Below are 13879 nucleotides of genomic sequence, written 5' to 3' on the forward strand. Positions count from 1 at the left end.
TCAGCTTCTGAAGGTGTACGGACAGTTAATTAATAGATGTTATATCTGCATCTACGCCTACATACAAGTGATATATTTAGGGATCCTGCTGCCAAAAAACACAAGAAAATATTTTAAACATTACACACTTTATCTGGATAAATGGAGTGTATCTTCATGTTTCCATTGGACGGCAGCCTCAGGGAGCAGGGTGCTATCTGCTGCTGTCACCACCATTGCCTCAGAAAGGAAAGGTGATGTGTCCCATTTTAGAAGCCATAAAAGGGTCCCTGCATGCTATTAAGCATGCATCAGCGCCCTCCTTTCTTATCGGCTTTAGAAGCAGGACATTGGGGGCACAGTGCCGTTAACTTGTGTTCCCAATCTCTCTGTCAAGTGAAATCAACAATCTCAGTGGGAACATAAGTTTTCCCGGTCGATTCATGGTCTTGTTGTTCAAGTCGTAGCCCTTCTTTCACTGTGGTGAACAGCCACTGAGGGTGGATTTAAAAAGAAATGTCATCCTTAGATATTAAACTACTTCCTAAACTCTCGATGGCAAATAGTGTGTCCATGGATAAAAGGATAAAAGCATGTTTATTGAAAATAGTCAAACATAACCTAAAGCAAAATAAATACTGCAAACTTCACTGAACAACACTTCCATTTATGATGGACTGACATGAAAATGGAGAACTGACATCAGAACGATTAAGTGTCAGCACATCGTTTTAGCTAAAATGGGTCTCGCTAAGCTTAACCAGCATCAAAGAAGGTGGGGAGGCATTAAGACAAAACTGGTGGGGCGCTGCGGTTGGGCGACCCGTATATGGAGGCCTCAGTCCTAAACGCGGAGAGTTCGAGTCCTGGTCAAACCACATGTCTGCCCCCTCTCTCACAAACCACAGATCTGTGCAACCATTCTCAGATTTATTACCACTAGAGTCGATAAAACCTTTTAAAAAATAGTGACATACAAATATATTGTAGACATTATACTACACTGTGCAAACTGAATGACAGATGCTTCGATTGGCTCTAACAGTCAGCTGTCTGATGTATTTTTGGGTTTTTACTTTGCCTTGTGAAATACTTAACAAAATAATGTTTTGCCCTCTTTTGCAAATTTGTGACTGCGGATAAATGTTGACAGAATATTATGTAACATTATGTTTAGCAAATCACAAGAACACGTGCAACCTTTTCAGAAAAAAAACAAAACAAAAATCACTAAGTCATTCATCCATCACCGCTTTGGTGATTTTTTATGGACATCTAACTTGTATTATGAAATTTCAAACAAAAAAGCATTCTAAAATATATTTTTAGACTATTATTTATTCCAAATAATACTGTTGACTGATTGGAATTATCAGACCGAAATAAAAAAAACTATCACATTTATTACAGATCAAGCAGCCAATCCTTGTTAGCCTGGGAATGGGAGAGAAAATGACTGATGAATGCCATGTTTCCATCACAGCCAACTGAAGACAAAAGCCAGATGTTGGTGTTTCTGATGTCCAAATGAAGAGATGTACTTTATTGCAATAGTGACACATATTCCAAATGTATCCATTTAATAATTTTTATATACAAAAGGCAATGCACACTACACTGCAAACTCAGCAGGTAGTCTATAACTTTTAGGTGAGAAAATCTGGAAGTGAATCTAAAGGGAAGTTAAAAGACTTGGGGCTTTTACAAAGAATTCATCAGAAAACTTGTCAGTTTCACCGTTTTGTTCGTTTCTACCTCCCTGGTTTCATAAATCTTCTCTAAAATGACTAATTTCTGAAGGCCTAGCCTCTACAGTGAACTCATTTTTCTCTGTCACTTCCATCAGACTTTTTTTTTTTAGGTCTACAGCAGTGCATGGCCTTGTGGTAGAAGCAAAGAAAACTTCCCTTCTGGGAGGTAAGAGCATGGAAAGAAAACTGCACGTGAAAAACTTAGTGCGTTTGTAAAGTGGACAGGCAAGGTTGATCTCTCACTAACTTGAGCAGCCATGTGTAATGTAGCTTACAGCCAGTCAAAAGCAGGAGCCATTGGGCTGCTCAGCTCTCTGATCAAAGGGAGATTATGTGTTTTACTTTGCAAGCAGATGCAGCAGTGAAGCAGCAAAAGAGGAAACCCTGCAGCCAAATTCTACCGAAATGAAGGAACTTCTATCCCAAGCTGAAAACTACTCAGTTTGTGACTGGAATCCATTTTTATTGACATTGTGAGTAGGAAGAAGAGTCTGGGAAACAACAGCTTTTAGATGTGCACAATTTTGTTAGCATCCCTGCTAAATATGTGAAAGAAGGACTTAAATCAAATCGCTTTTGATTACATTTCCATAACCTAACACTCAAAAGAAAAATCCACTCTGTCATTTTGTTATGATAAAAATAAACTATTAAGGAAGTATTTTTGAGATTTATTCTTCAGCTTTTTAAGTCAACCAGAATTTCTAAAAACTTTCAGTTAGTAGTCCACTGGCTTTTGTTTCCCTGGTGGGAATATGACTTTATACAGAGGCTCATTCCTTTTAACCACTGGCCACCAGAATGGAGCCATTTTTATCTAGCCACCACACCAAAATAGGACGGTAAAGGAAGTCATAAAGTATTCAAAGTTTACAGCTGCAAAAAGTTGCATCTTGGGATTAGCAAACGCCTCTCTTCCACGTTGCAGAAAAGCATGGGTTAGTGTGGTTTGTTGCGTTATTTTATGATCTGGTGAATCCATGGGAGTGTTTCCATGGACAGTTTGTCTCTCACTGGGCGGGCAGGGTTAACCTCAAACGGCTAATATTGTGTCAAACCAGTACAACAACAAGAAAGCAAAGTTATTTCCACAAGCATTGATGTTTTTATGTCCCCAATCAATGGATTTTGTAGTGTGACACCAGCAGCTCCACCCTAACTGTACCAGAGATAAAACTGAAGGGGGGATAGGAACGATGTAGTATGAGTATGAGATGCTTTTACACTGGAGACAGAAAAAAATTATTTACTGAACCACACCGATCCCTGACATAAAGTCCAGTAGAAACGAGGCCCAAATGAGAAGAACTTTGTACATTAAAAAAAAAGAAAAGTTCCAGGTGCTTCTGAAATGAAGGATGTCTATGTGGAAAATTCCCTGTGATGCTGTGGGTCTGCTTTGCTTTCAAAGATCTTAGGAATCTTGCTGGAGTAAAAATCCAAGAAGCCTGAAATACAGCACTCAGCAAGGATCTGAAAGAAAACTGAAAATGGGTTATCATTGAGTGTTTAACCAGAATAATGAGACAAAAATGATTAGGATGATGTAGAATCTATGTAGAAAATAGAAAGGATAACACTCTATGTAAACATCTATTTCTTTCCCACACTGAATAAATTCACACATCAAATGCTGGATTTTTTTCAAAGTGTGATTATTCTACTGCAGTAGAAGTTGAATTTATTTTAATGCTTTTTACACATTTTTGCTAAAAGTGCCAACAATTTGTTTAGCATCTGTGAAAGAGATCTTGCTGTTATCCTTTTTGGATTAGCACCTTCTTTAAAGGGAAAACTTGTGTGAAGAAGCCAAGTCTCCATATAAATATGTCTAAATCAAGAGATCTAGATGAAGACTTTCAACCTCTTGTCATGAAGACTTCTTCTTGCTTTGATTAAAAAGGCATATGCAACATTTTCCACTATGTTTGCCACTTAGGTAATATTTATAGATTTTATTGCCATCGTATGTGGGTTTAAAAATTAGCCATTTGTCCTTAGGAGTAATAACTATATTGATTTGAGTTGTCATAACAACTGATAACAAAATAATATTTATCATAAAAAAATAAAATTTAAAGATAAAGAAGACATAGAACAAAGCTTTGAAAAAAATACTACAAAACAGCCAGTCCAGTTCACCAGACAATAGAGCCGATTCAGATCGAATCTGTTATTAAAACTATGATCGTTGTTCACAGTGTGAAGCTACTAATCAAGACGGCTATTTACAGTTTAAATTAGAGGTCTCCACTCCCGTGCGGGTGAAGACGTGCTGTTCATCGCACACTGGAGTCGTTCATTTAAAATAAGCATCTTCCCACGGCGACACGCTGTTCCTGCCTGGTGGCCTCACAGAGCGGCACGCTGTTTTCCTCACGCAGACAGAGCACAGGAGAAGGAAGTGTGCAGGCGCAGTTACCAAAACTTTGCACAAACAGTCCACAACAGGCTCTGACTCAAGGTTCCTTTATGCGTGTGTGGACCAAAATATGTTAGTGTGGAGGGGGGTAAGAATTTCCAGATTTAGGACAAATATTCCTGTTATGTTATTTTGTCCTGTCCATTGTCTGTGCAGCACAAACAACATCTAGGAAATCCAGGAGCCAATTGCTACTGGATAGACCTAGAAAGATTAGTTGGGATAAAACTTGTCAGTGTGAATACATTTAACTTCTAAATCAAGCTTCATGGTTATGTTCATACATAGGTTGTGTCATCATTTAACAACCTGACTTTCTACTAACTAATGAGACATTGACCCCTCTAAAGATTTCTGCTTTTGTAGTAAATTTGCATAAACAGATCTTGGAATTACCCAAAATGTCAACCTTCAGCTGTACAACACAAAGTCCTCCACAGAAAACATTGCATAGGAGAAAACTTCAAATAGGTTTCTCACAAACAACACTCCAAACTGTATTTACCTTACAACTATTGACATGTTCTCTGTACTATCTGACTTTTGGCTAAAAGAATGTGAAGACCTATTAACATGCCTAAAGTACACCGTCCCAGTTTGCCCCTCACACGTCCTGCTCAGTGACATCACAAAGGTGGATTTGGAAATGAACAGACGCTACGGTTTTCTTCCAGCTCTAAGCACAAGTCATATATATTGGACACTGTAAATATGTAAACGTTTTCTTATAAACACAAGCTATAAAGTAAGGTCACTCTGCAACTTGTTGTCTTAGTGAGGCTGAAAACAAATGCATACTACACATTTCCGATGTTTATTGGGAAAATATTAAAAAAAGCATAAGTTTTGTCATCTTAGCAAATATGTATGATTTACTGTAGGTCTTCTACATAAAATCATCCAAAATATGTTGAACTGTTTTGGTCATGTGACAAAACGTAAAGACGTTGAAGCAGTATTTGTTATGATCTGTGTTTTTTCTGTGTATTTATTTTGAGGTTTTTCTGTATTCATTTAGTTCGGTTCCCCTGTGAGTCTCTGTGTCTTCCCTGTTGATTGTTCCCAGCTGTGTCCAGTTCCCTGATTACCTTCCCTGTGTATTTAACCCCACCTGTTGTCTCCGTCCATCGTCGGATCCTCGTCGTACGTCAGTCTGTTTGTTAGCCCTCCAGTAGAACTGTATAGTCCTGGTCGGTTTAGCTCTCGTGGTCAGTCCTTCGTTGCTGTTGCTACCGGCATAAGCTTTGCTTATGTTCTCTGCCGTGCCGCCTGAACTGGACTGTTGAGCTACTTTCTATTAAACCAATCATCATCATCTCTTCTCAATCTGGGTCCTGCCTACGTTCACTCTCACCACCTTTAACCACATCATGACAGAATTAACACTTTAGCAAAGCCTAATGAAACAAAATAAAGTTATTATTATTATAGCAGAGAGCGTGTGCTAAAAAAGAAAAAAAAAACTTATGCATTCTAAGTTTCTTTTCTCGTGAGCATAACTCATATAAATCCAAAAGTTGTATTTAGAACATCCACAGTTAAAATGATTTTCTTTAAGTGTCAAAAGTGTCAGAAGCTCAGCTAAGCTCTGCAATGTTGTCAGCTTCTTACAGCTTTACCCTAAAATACAGTCAAGCCTTCATGTGCCTGACTACCAAGATTAAGCCTTGTAACTTAAAAATATGAAGGCGGCAAAAGAGAAGACGAAAAAGCAGGAATGCAGGGCTCCAAATAGCTAGTTAAAAAATTTACAGAATTAGAATTAGAACAATGGTCAAATCCTGTTTAATACACATTGATAACCAATTTACCAGCTATCACCAGATGATCAATAGGTTTTGACTGTAGTGTGTAATAAATACAATTGAATTAGAGTGTCTGTAACTTCATCAACACAATTTGTTTGTTTTTTTGTATTTGTCTTGTCAAGTGCCTTGATATGACATCTGTTAAAAAGTACAATTCTAATAAATATTTATTTGAAAGCTCACAGTAATTAAAGGAAAAATCTAAATATTATTTTGTGAACTAGATATTTGCATAGAGTAATTCACTTTTAGTAGGCAGGAGTCGGAACAACATAGGTTTGGAAAATTGGATTCCAATAGTCGAGCCCAGTAACGAGCCAGTAAGTCTGGGGCCTCGGTTCCAGCGGATATCAGAAATCTAAAAGAAATTAAAACTTCAACAAAAAAAGAACTATCTGGGTTGTAGCATCACGTATAAGCATTCAAGTGTCGGCAACATGCTGATTGTGCACAGTTAATCGACAAGCTATTCCATAGAAGATATATTATATTTTAGTATTACATCAGTAGAAAAGTCAATGAACCCAGGAAATATGAAAGAAAAAGTATTTACTCTGTTATGTTGCAGAGTGTGCTTTGATACAATCATATAGATTGCTCATCCGTGGGTGGGAGAAGTGTGTGTTGATGTCTCAGGTGACTGGTTTACCAAAATGTTTTGATAGGTGTCAAAAAGAACATCCATTTTATGATGTTTGTGTTCCTAGCAGATCATTGCATTGGATCAAGCTGAGCACTGTTACTCACTTTTACCTGTCAGCTGTTGTAATCATTGCAAGTATGAGGATAGCAGCCTGCAGGGAGATTAATGATCCAGCAACACAAGAAGGCAGCTCTCACAAAATGGATATAATGGAAACACTGAATTGATGCATTTTTTACACTGCTTTCAATCCGAAATATAAATGCAACTAAGATTTCCTCTGCCTAGTTTTAATGCTTTCAAAGCATTGCAGTTACTTTCTTCATAAGCGCTACATTAACTGAGTGGCCTGCAGTGATTTGACAGATCTTTTTTATTACTCCGTGACTGCGTGTAATGCACAGACCAGCGGGGTTCATACACATCCTTTATCACAAACTGCACCGCTTTCCAGACTGAAATTGAATCTCTTTTCAGCACGTTATAAAGTTTGGACATTTGTGTATAAATAACGTCAGAACTTGCTTGAATAGTGCTCCAAAACATATCTGTAGTGAAATGAATTTAGTGAATTTAGGCCTTGAACCACTACTGTATGTGGAATCTCAGCCATCTTAGATAAGCTTTATTCCAGATTACATAATTCTAAAGGACAGTGAAGAACTATTGAGTCCTCTGGACTTGATAAAGTGCTATACAAGTACAGGCCATTGAGAGAGTGAATATCAAAACACTAATGGGTAAAATCAACTGGTGATGTGCAAAACCAATCAATCGATTTTAAACTGATAATTAGGTCACTAAAGAATTACATTTTTTGATACTTTTGATACATTTTTTGATACTCAGTTTTCTTTTTTTTACTCACCTACACCTCAAAAATTCATGGCAGTATTTTCTATACTTTTTCAACCTTTTAAAGGCTGCGTAGGAACCCTGAACCCATCTTGTGTGTGTGTGTGTGGGAAAAGTAAAGACTCTGAACATATAGCGACGCTAACGTGTGTAGGCAGAGGAATGATGCACGGAGCCACTAAAAGCTCTGCGCTTTGGTTTCTCCGTCAGCGTGAGCGAAAATGCTCCGTCTCACTCTGTTCTCCAGATAGAGCTTTGATTTCTGAAGGCAACATACCGCTAAGCCCGCAGTCATTCCTCACATGTTCAAAATTATATCAGCCGCTCTGAGACACATGCACACCTACATCTGTTTGCAGGCACTCGCGCAAACCTCTGACTGCTCTGAGGTGCACATACTTGAGTGCAATCACATAAAGCTCATGCACACAACCACAAAGGAGGGCTGCAGATCTGCCTTCACCAGCTACATGCTGCAGCAGTGTGAGTGGGTCTATAGGTGACTGAGGGCAGAAGAGAGGGGAGGCAAAGCAGGACAGACTGACCGGGAGGCCAAATGAGGCAAAGGGAGGTGTGACAAACACACGGTGGCAGAAAGCATGTGGGATGGAAGACGTTTGTTTGCCTCTATGCAAGAACAGAGGAGTGGGAGTAATTTAGTGACAGTGATGAATATAGTGGAAATGTGTTGATGACGGAAATGTAATAAAGAATACACGGGTTTATTAGAAATAAAGAGGAAAGAGCGAATGCATTCACTCAGTGTTCGGTGTACTATCAGATCAGGTTTGCTCAGCCTTAAGCGCCAGTAAACTGGCGGTCCGCTTGCAGGTCTTAAAGTAATAAAGGTTCATGTGGCTCTGCGAGCGTGCCTCTCCCCGTGTAGATCTGCATAAGCTCGCCTCAGGATTTAGCAAAGCAGAACGAGTGTAAATACAGCAGCAGTGGAGTCAGCAGCAGGAGCAGACATGAAGCAGCCACCACACTAAAAAAAAGTTAGACAGAGCCTCAAGGAGCTTAGGAGGGAAGGGTGGAGAGGATAAAATATGAGTAGTGAGGGGAAGGAGTGAATGAAGAAAACAACAGAAAAAAAGGAGGAGAAGCAAGACTGGAGGCAATGAAGGAAATGAAGCGATGGAGGACAGGAGAGGATGAGGAAGGGTGGGGCTGCTGATAATATGCAGGGACTTGTTTCTGTCTTAACAAAAATTAATCCCAGGATCACTGGAAAGAGCTTTGAATTTTCTTTTGAACTTATTATTTGCATAACATATGGCTGGTTCAAGCAGGAAGACTTAGAGACCTGTCAACACATTACGGACACACACACACACACAGACCTGCTACTGTACAGTGGGACAGCTGAGAATCCTAAACCATAAGGTTCATCTGTCACACTGATTGACGGCTCTGAAATAAGCTCTTCAACCACGTCAGCTCATTAGCACTTGATGCTGTGACACGTACTCACTTTAAAGCCCTGCAGAGTTTGTGAGTCAGAGCAAAATGAACCAGCAAGCAGCACAAAAGAGCACCAAGAACTTCTGATTTATTTATCATTACTTCTCACATTTGCCACTTCCTCTTAGCTCTTACCATCGCATTTCTTTTCAGATTGACAACCAATCACTTGAACACATCTGGCTGCCTATGAGACATGGGACCACCAAAGTAATTTAAGTTATCAGTCGCAAATCGACTAGATTTTTTTCATCTCTTAGGACACAGAACTGTAGCGAAGCAACCAGGTTATGTCTGTGTTGAATTTGTTGTAATGTCATTTCTGGATCACTACTTCAGACTTGCTGTGAGATTTTCCATCAGGAAAATGTTTCAGTATTATTACTCCTCAAACTTTAGCCAATTTTATTATATTAATATTACAACTTTAATGTTTTTCTTTACAGTGTCTCAGCAATGAAAGTAAACCTACTACTACACAAATATGTAGCAGAAGGAAGACATGTACAGGGTTCTTGTTAATAAAAAACTGAAACATTTGATGTGCATCTTTTTACTAATAAATAAAGGCTTTCTTTGAAGGTTTGGTAGGAAGCATTTGTGAATAATCAGCATTATGAAGACCAATAGACAGGTCAGGCATAAAAAGGTGAAGAAGCTTAAAGCAGGTTTAGGTTGCAAAATAACGTCACAATCAAACACCTCATGGAGATCTGTTTATATCATCATTAAAAATGTTTAAATAGCGCAGGACCTGGCAAATTATGAAAAAAAATGTGTTTATGTAGTTTTTAAAAGAAATAAACAAATAAATTCAAAAATAGGGACACGGTGAAATGAAAATCAGACCCAACTATGAAAACTCCAGTTCGTTCATCCTTGATACTGATGCTCTGTATTCAGTTATTTAATTTTTAATATTTATATTGATAGACCGAATTTTAAACTTACTCTCACACACAATCAGCTTCTTGATTTTGTATAACCGACCTACAAAAGGGGTAGTTGAGCTTCCCCCAAATTGATGCAAATGACATTTTAATGATGCATCAGGCACTTTCAAAGGAGCGGTGACGAGATATTCTCTTCTACTCCAAATCTTGACTGGGAGTGACTTTAATGCCCCTGATTTTCTAAAAACAACCAAACAATCTTGGCAGCAGCTCCTTAAAGCTACTTTTATTTTACTATATCAACGTGAAATACTAAGATGGAAATCTCCAAAATACATGAGACTAATTCATCTGCATGTGTAGAGAATCTGCTTATCAGCTGAGTATGGAAATAACTTACCTCCCTACAATATGAGCTGCTGTTTAGCTCTTGTTGACATTTTTGCTCCTGAAACGTCCCTTTCTGCCTAAGGGAAGCTTACCTTTTTCCTTTAATGTGAGTAAAACCATAGTGACAGTGTGGCTGAAAGGAAACTCCAAAAACAGGATGGTTGAAGGGTGACCAAGAAGTCAAAGATTAATCAGGGCAAGTCAGGAGACAACTAGGCAGATGAGCTAATCTATTTTCCTAATAAGAAGTCAGCAAAGGGCCTGAATTGGACAATTTGCAGCTTGATCAATCCCGAGTGATCACCAGATTCACAGTTGGCTAATATCAGTATCACTGTTGTTTAAAATAAACAGGATAAGTAATAAGGTATTCATGAGGAAACAGTACTTTCTACTAATACATGTCTGCCGTTTAGGCTGCAAGAGAGCAAGATTTTAAGCAGATAACAGGAAGGCAGGATGGAGCAGCAAAAGTGCTCTGTTTTATCCTTTGGAGCTTTGAACCTCTGTCAGTCATAAGTAGAGAAGGAAGAAACACTTGCACTGGTATGAGTCAGAAAGTTAAAAAATAGCTCCAATGCCACTGGTGAGTTAACTGAAGCTTTGGCTTGGATAGCTCTTTTCCTAGATTTGGGGCAGATTCAAAGTCTGGGAAGTTCAAAGCCCTAGGCTGGGCAATGTTCAAAAGAACCACAGCCAGCCAAGGAAGTTGAGGGAAAATGAGGGGAACCGCAAACAACTTACAGCAACCCGTCCCTCAGCTTGCAGAGAACGAGGTGGCTAACAGCAGGGGAAATAAGCCCTGCGCTCGGTGAGAGGTGCTGAGCAAGAGTTTTGCTGACAAAACTGAAGGAGACATCCGCAGTTCTAGTTGCATCCATAATACAGGATGTGGGAGCGCATTTTCACCAAAATGAAAAGGATGCTCTGAGACGTCGGCAAGATTACAGCTGCTGTGTTCACCCCTGAAGCCCAATGGATTGGAGTTTTGTTCCACGCTGAGCATTAACAATGTAGAAATGATACACTGTCATCATGATTTTATACCTACACTTTCATGCCGAAGAATGGCAAAAAGTTCTGACAATTAAACAACATATGTGATTTTCTTGGTGAAACAAGCCACGCATCTCTTGGTGTCCATTTGTTTTTTTTGTTTTTTTTTGTTTTTTTCACAACACAATCCACTTCAGTGGAAATAATTGAACCACAACTTCACTTTGCCAAATAAAAACATGCAAACAGTTTCTTTAGATGTAGGGACAAAGAGAGACAGAGAAAAAGAGATGCTACAAAATTAATACGTTGTAAAAAAAAAAAAATGTCTTGAGTGTGGTGAAGGACCGACTCCAGCTGCAGAAAATATTCTAAAGACTCTTGAATGGACGTTGCTTCAAAATTCTCTTAAGATTGCAATAATCGCTGCTGCTTGTGCACCATTTTTAATAGTTTTTTTCTTCCACTCGTCATTCCATCAATATGCTTAGATGTAGCACTTTGTAAACATGTAGATGATATTCAACTTGATGATATTTTAATGTATTAAGATCCTGATTTTATTATTCTTCCATGAACACATTTTTTTAAAGCCATTGTGAGAACATAGATCCACTCCTTGTTCCTCTACATCTGATAAAACCACTCATGTACTGCGGTTAACAAATGTTAATCTGCATTAATCCACATATTTGTTCTGGATAATATCAACGACACAATTTTAACGTCTTATTTTTGGTTGCTGCTTCAAAATCTTAAAGATGAATAGAGCAATTCCTAAAAAAAGATACTCGAAGTCTGAACACAAACAAAGCCAGTCACCCATACAGAGCGTTCATACGCTCTGCAAACACTGAAGATAAAAGTTGGTCGGTGCCAGCTCACTGCTTTAGGCCTTTAGTGGTGGAATTAGCTCTTGCTGTTGCCTTCCTCTGTTGTTTTTCAGCCTGATTCAGCAGTCCCGGTCTTTACACGTGAAAGCTCAGCGGCCACAGGGAATGCCAGCTCAACGACTATCATTATGGGGGCCCTCCCTATTGGTCTCCATCTCTCTTTCCTCTCCCAGCAAGTAAACCATCCAAATTATCTCTTCTGATTCTCTGTTTCTGATCAGTGTGTCTTGCTTACAGAAACATTGTCATGAAAGCAAAACATTTGGTTAAAATTGTGGTTTACTGTACCATCCTAACACAAAGATAAAGAGTACATAATGGGAGAAGGGGGTTCTGCACACTAAAGGGTATACTGAAGGACTAACCTTGAGCTTGTCAAAGCGGTCTGTGAGCGAGGACACCTGGTGGTCTCTGTGACGACCCACCAACTTGCAGAGGGCACAGATAAGCTGGTCATCCACCAAGCAGTACATGTTGACCTTCTCGTTCTCGTGCTCTAGGCAGGTCAGGCCCCGGAGGTGAGTGTCTGGCACTGGCTCCACCAGGCGGTGGCTGGTGAAGGGCTTTTTGTTCGGGTGTGTTGCACGCAGGCATCGGTCGCAGTACGACACCTCACACGTAACACACGTCTTAACAGCCTCGCGAGGCGGATCCTGTTCGCAGAACTGGCAGCTGATCCTTGGATCCATCTTCGCCACAACAGCTGGGCTGTGGTTCGCGTTTGTGTGGTTGGCGTGATTGGTGTGGTTGGCGTGCGGGTGGGAGTGGCTGGAAGTGGCTGGGCTGCCACGGGCACTTCCTCCACCTGTTCCGCCGCCGCCGCCGCCGCCACCACCGATCGTTCCAGCTATCGTGCCGCTAATGGTGGCGGTGTAGGGCCGCTGCGTCTGCAGCCGCCGGCTCTCGGTGGGGGAGTTGGGGCCGCTGAGGGAGGCCTTTTGAAAGCGGTCAATGATGTTTTGCAACGTCACATTGCGCTTAAGGCCCTCCAGGCCGCGGTGATTCAGCGTGATGACGTAACGACACGTGGGGCACTGAAAGGCGGAGATGGACTCGAGGGGTTTGCTGGTGGAGCAGTGAGACACCAGGATGCGGTGGGCACAGTTAAAGCAAAGGCTGTGGGCACAGGGTAAGAGCAGAGGATCTTCAAACAACTCCAGGCAGATCGGGCACGTCAGCTCAGACTCCAGTGTTTCCATCTTCAGTTAAACCAATCTAAAGGTGACATCAAATCCCACGGAAGCTGGCCAGTTACCTACAAGAAAAGAGAGGAGAGATTTACTGCTAGTGCTGTTATGAAGATTAATTTCCTGGTTGCTAACGATGTCTTTATTAACTAGTCTGTACGTTTGAACATGTTGTTTGGAATTTGTTTCTAAGTTGTTTATGCATTACATTGTTTTTCTTTTTTTTGTTCTTCTTTGGTACGACTGATATTAATTTTCAAAGCTTTGTCCTTCCTACAACATTTTTAACGTTTAAAATTTCATGTTGATTTTAGATGAATTCTAAAGGAGTATGCAGAAATTTTGTTGCACTTTTTCAGTGTAACTTAGTTGACTGATCAATTTATGGACATTAGTTTAAGTTGATGTTCTTTTAATAACAACTAAATTTGTTAATCCTTTCAATCTTGGGCTATTCTTTAAGAATCTGTTTCCAGCACATCAGCTGCGAGACACCGAGTGCAGGTACCACCCTGGACCACCCTGTGAGGATTTAGTAGGGCTGTGTAATAATATCAATTTTGCGATATATATCGATATTCATCCGCAAGTATCGTAACAT

At 39.9% G+C, this 13879-nt stretch overlaps 1 protein-coding gene across 5 annotated transcripts in view; it reads right to left on the minus strand.

The window, feature by feature from the left end:
- mid2 (midline 2) overlaps positions 1-13879 on the minus strand; it is a 150592-nt gene that overhangs the window by 59754 nt on the left and 76959 nt on the right. For all 5 annotated transcript variants that reach the window (XM_007550380.2, XM_016670597.1, XM_007550379.2 and 2 more), the window contains one exon: positions 12457-13346. In XM_007550380.2, the coding sequence (XP_007550442.1) occupies positions 12457-13290 (834 nt within the window). In that variant the 5' untranslated portion in view covers positions 13291-13346. The remainder of the gene's footprint in view (positions 1-12456; positions 13347-13879) is intronic.

Source organism: Poecilia formosa, unplaced genomic scaffold (genome assembly GCF_000485575.1).
Source record: "Poecilia formosa unplaced genomic scaffold, Poecilia_formosa-5.1.2 Scaffold35, whole genome shotgun sequence".
NCBI lineage: Eukaryota > Metazoa > Chordata > Actinopteri > Cyprinodontiformes > Poeciliidae > Poecilia > Poecilia formosa.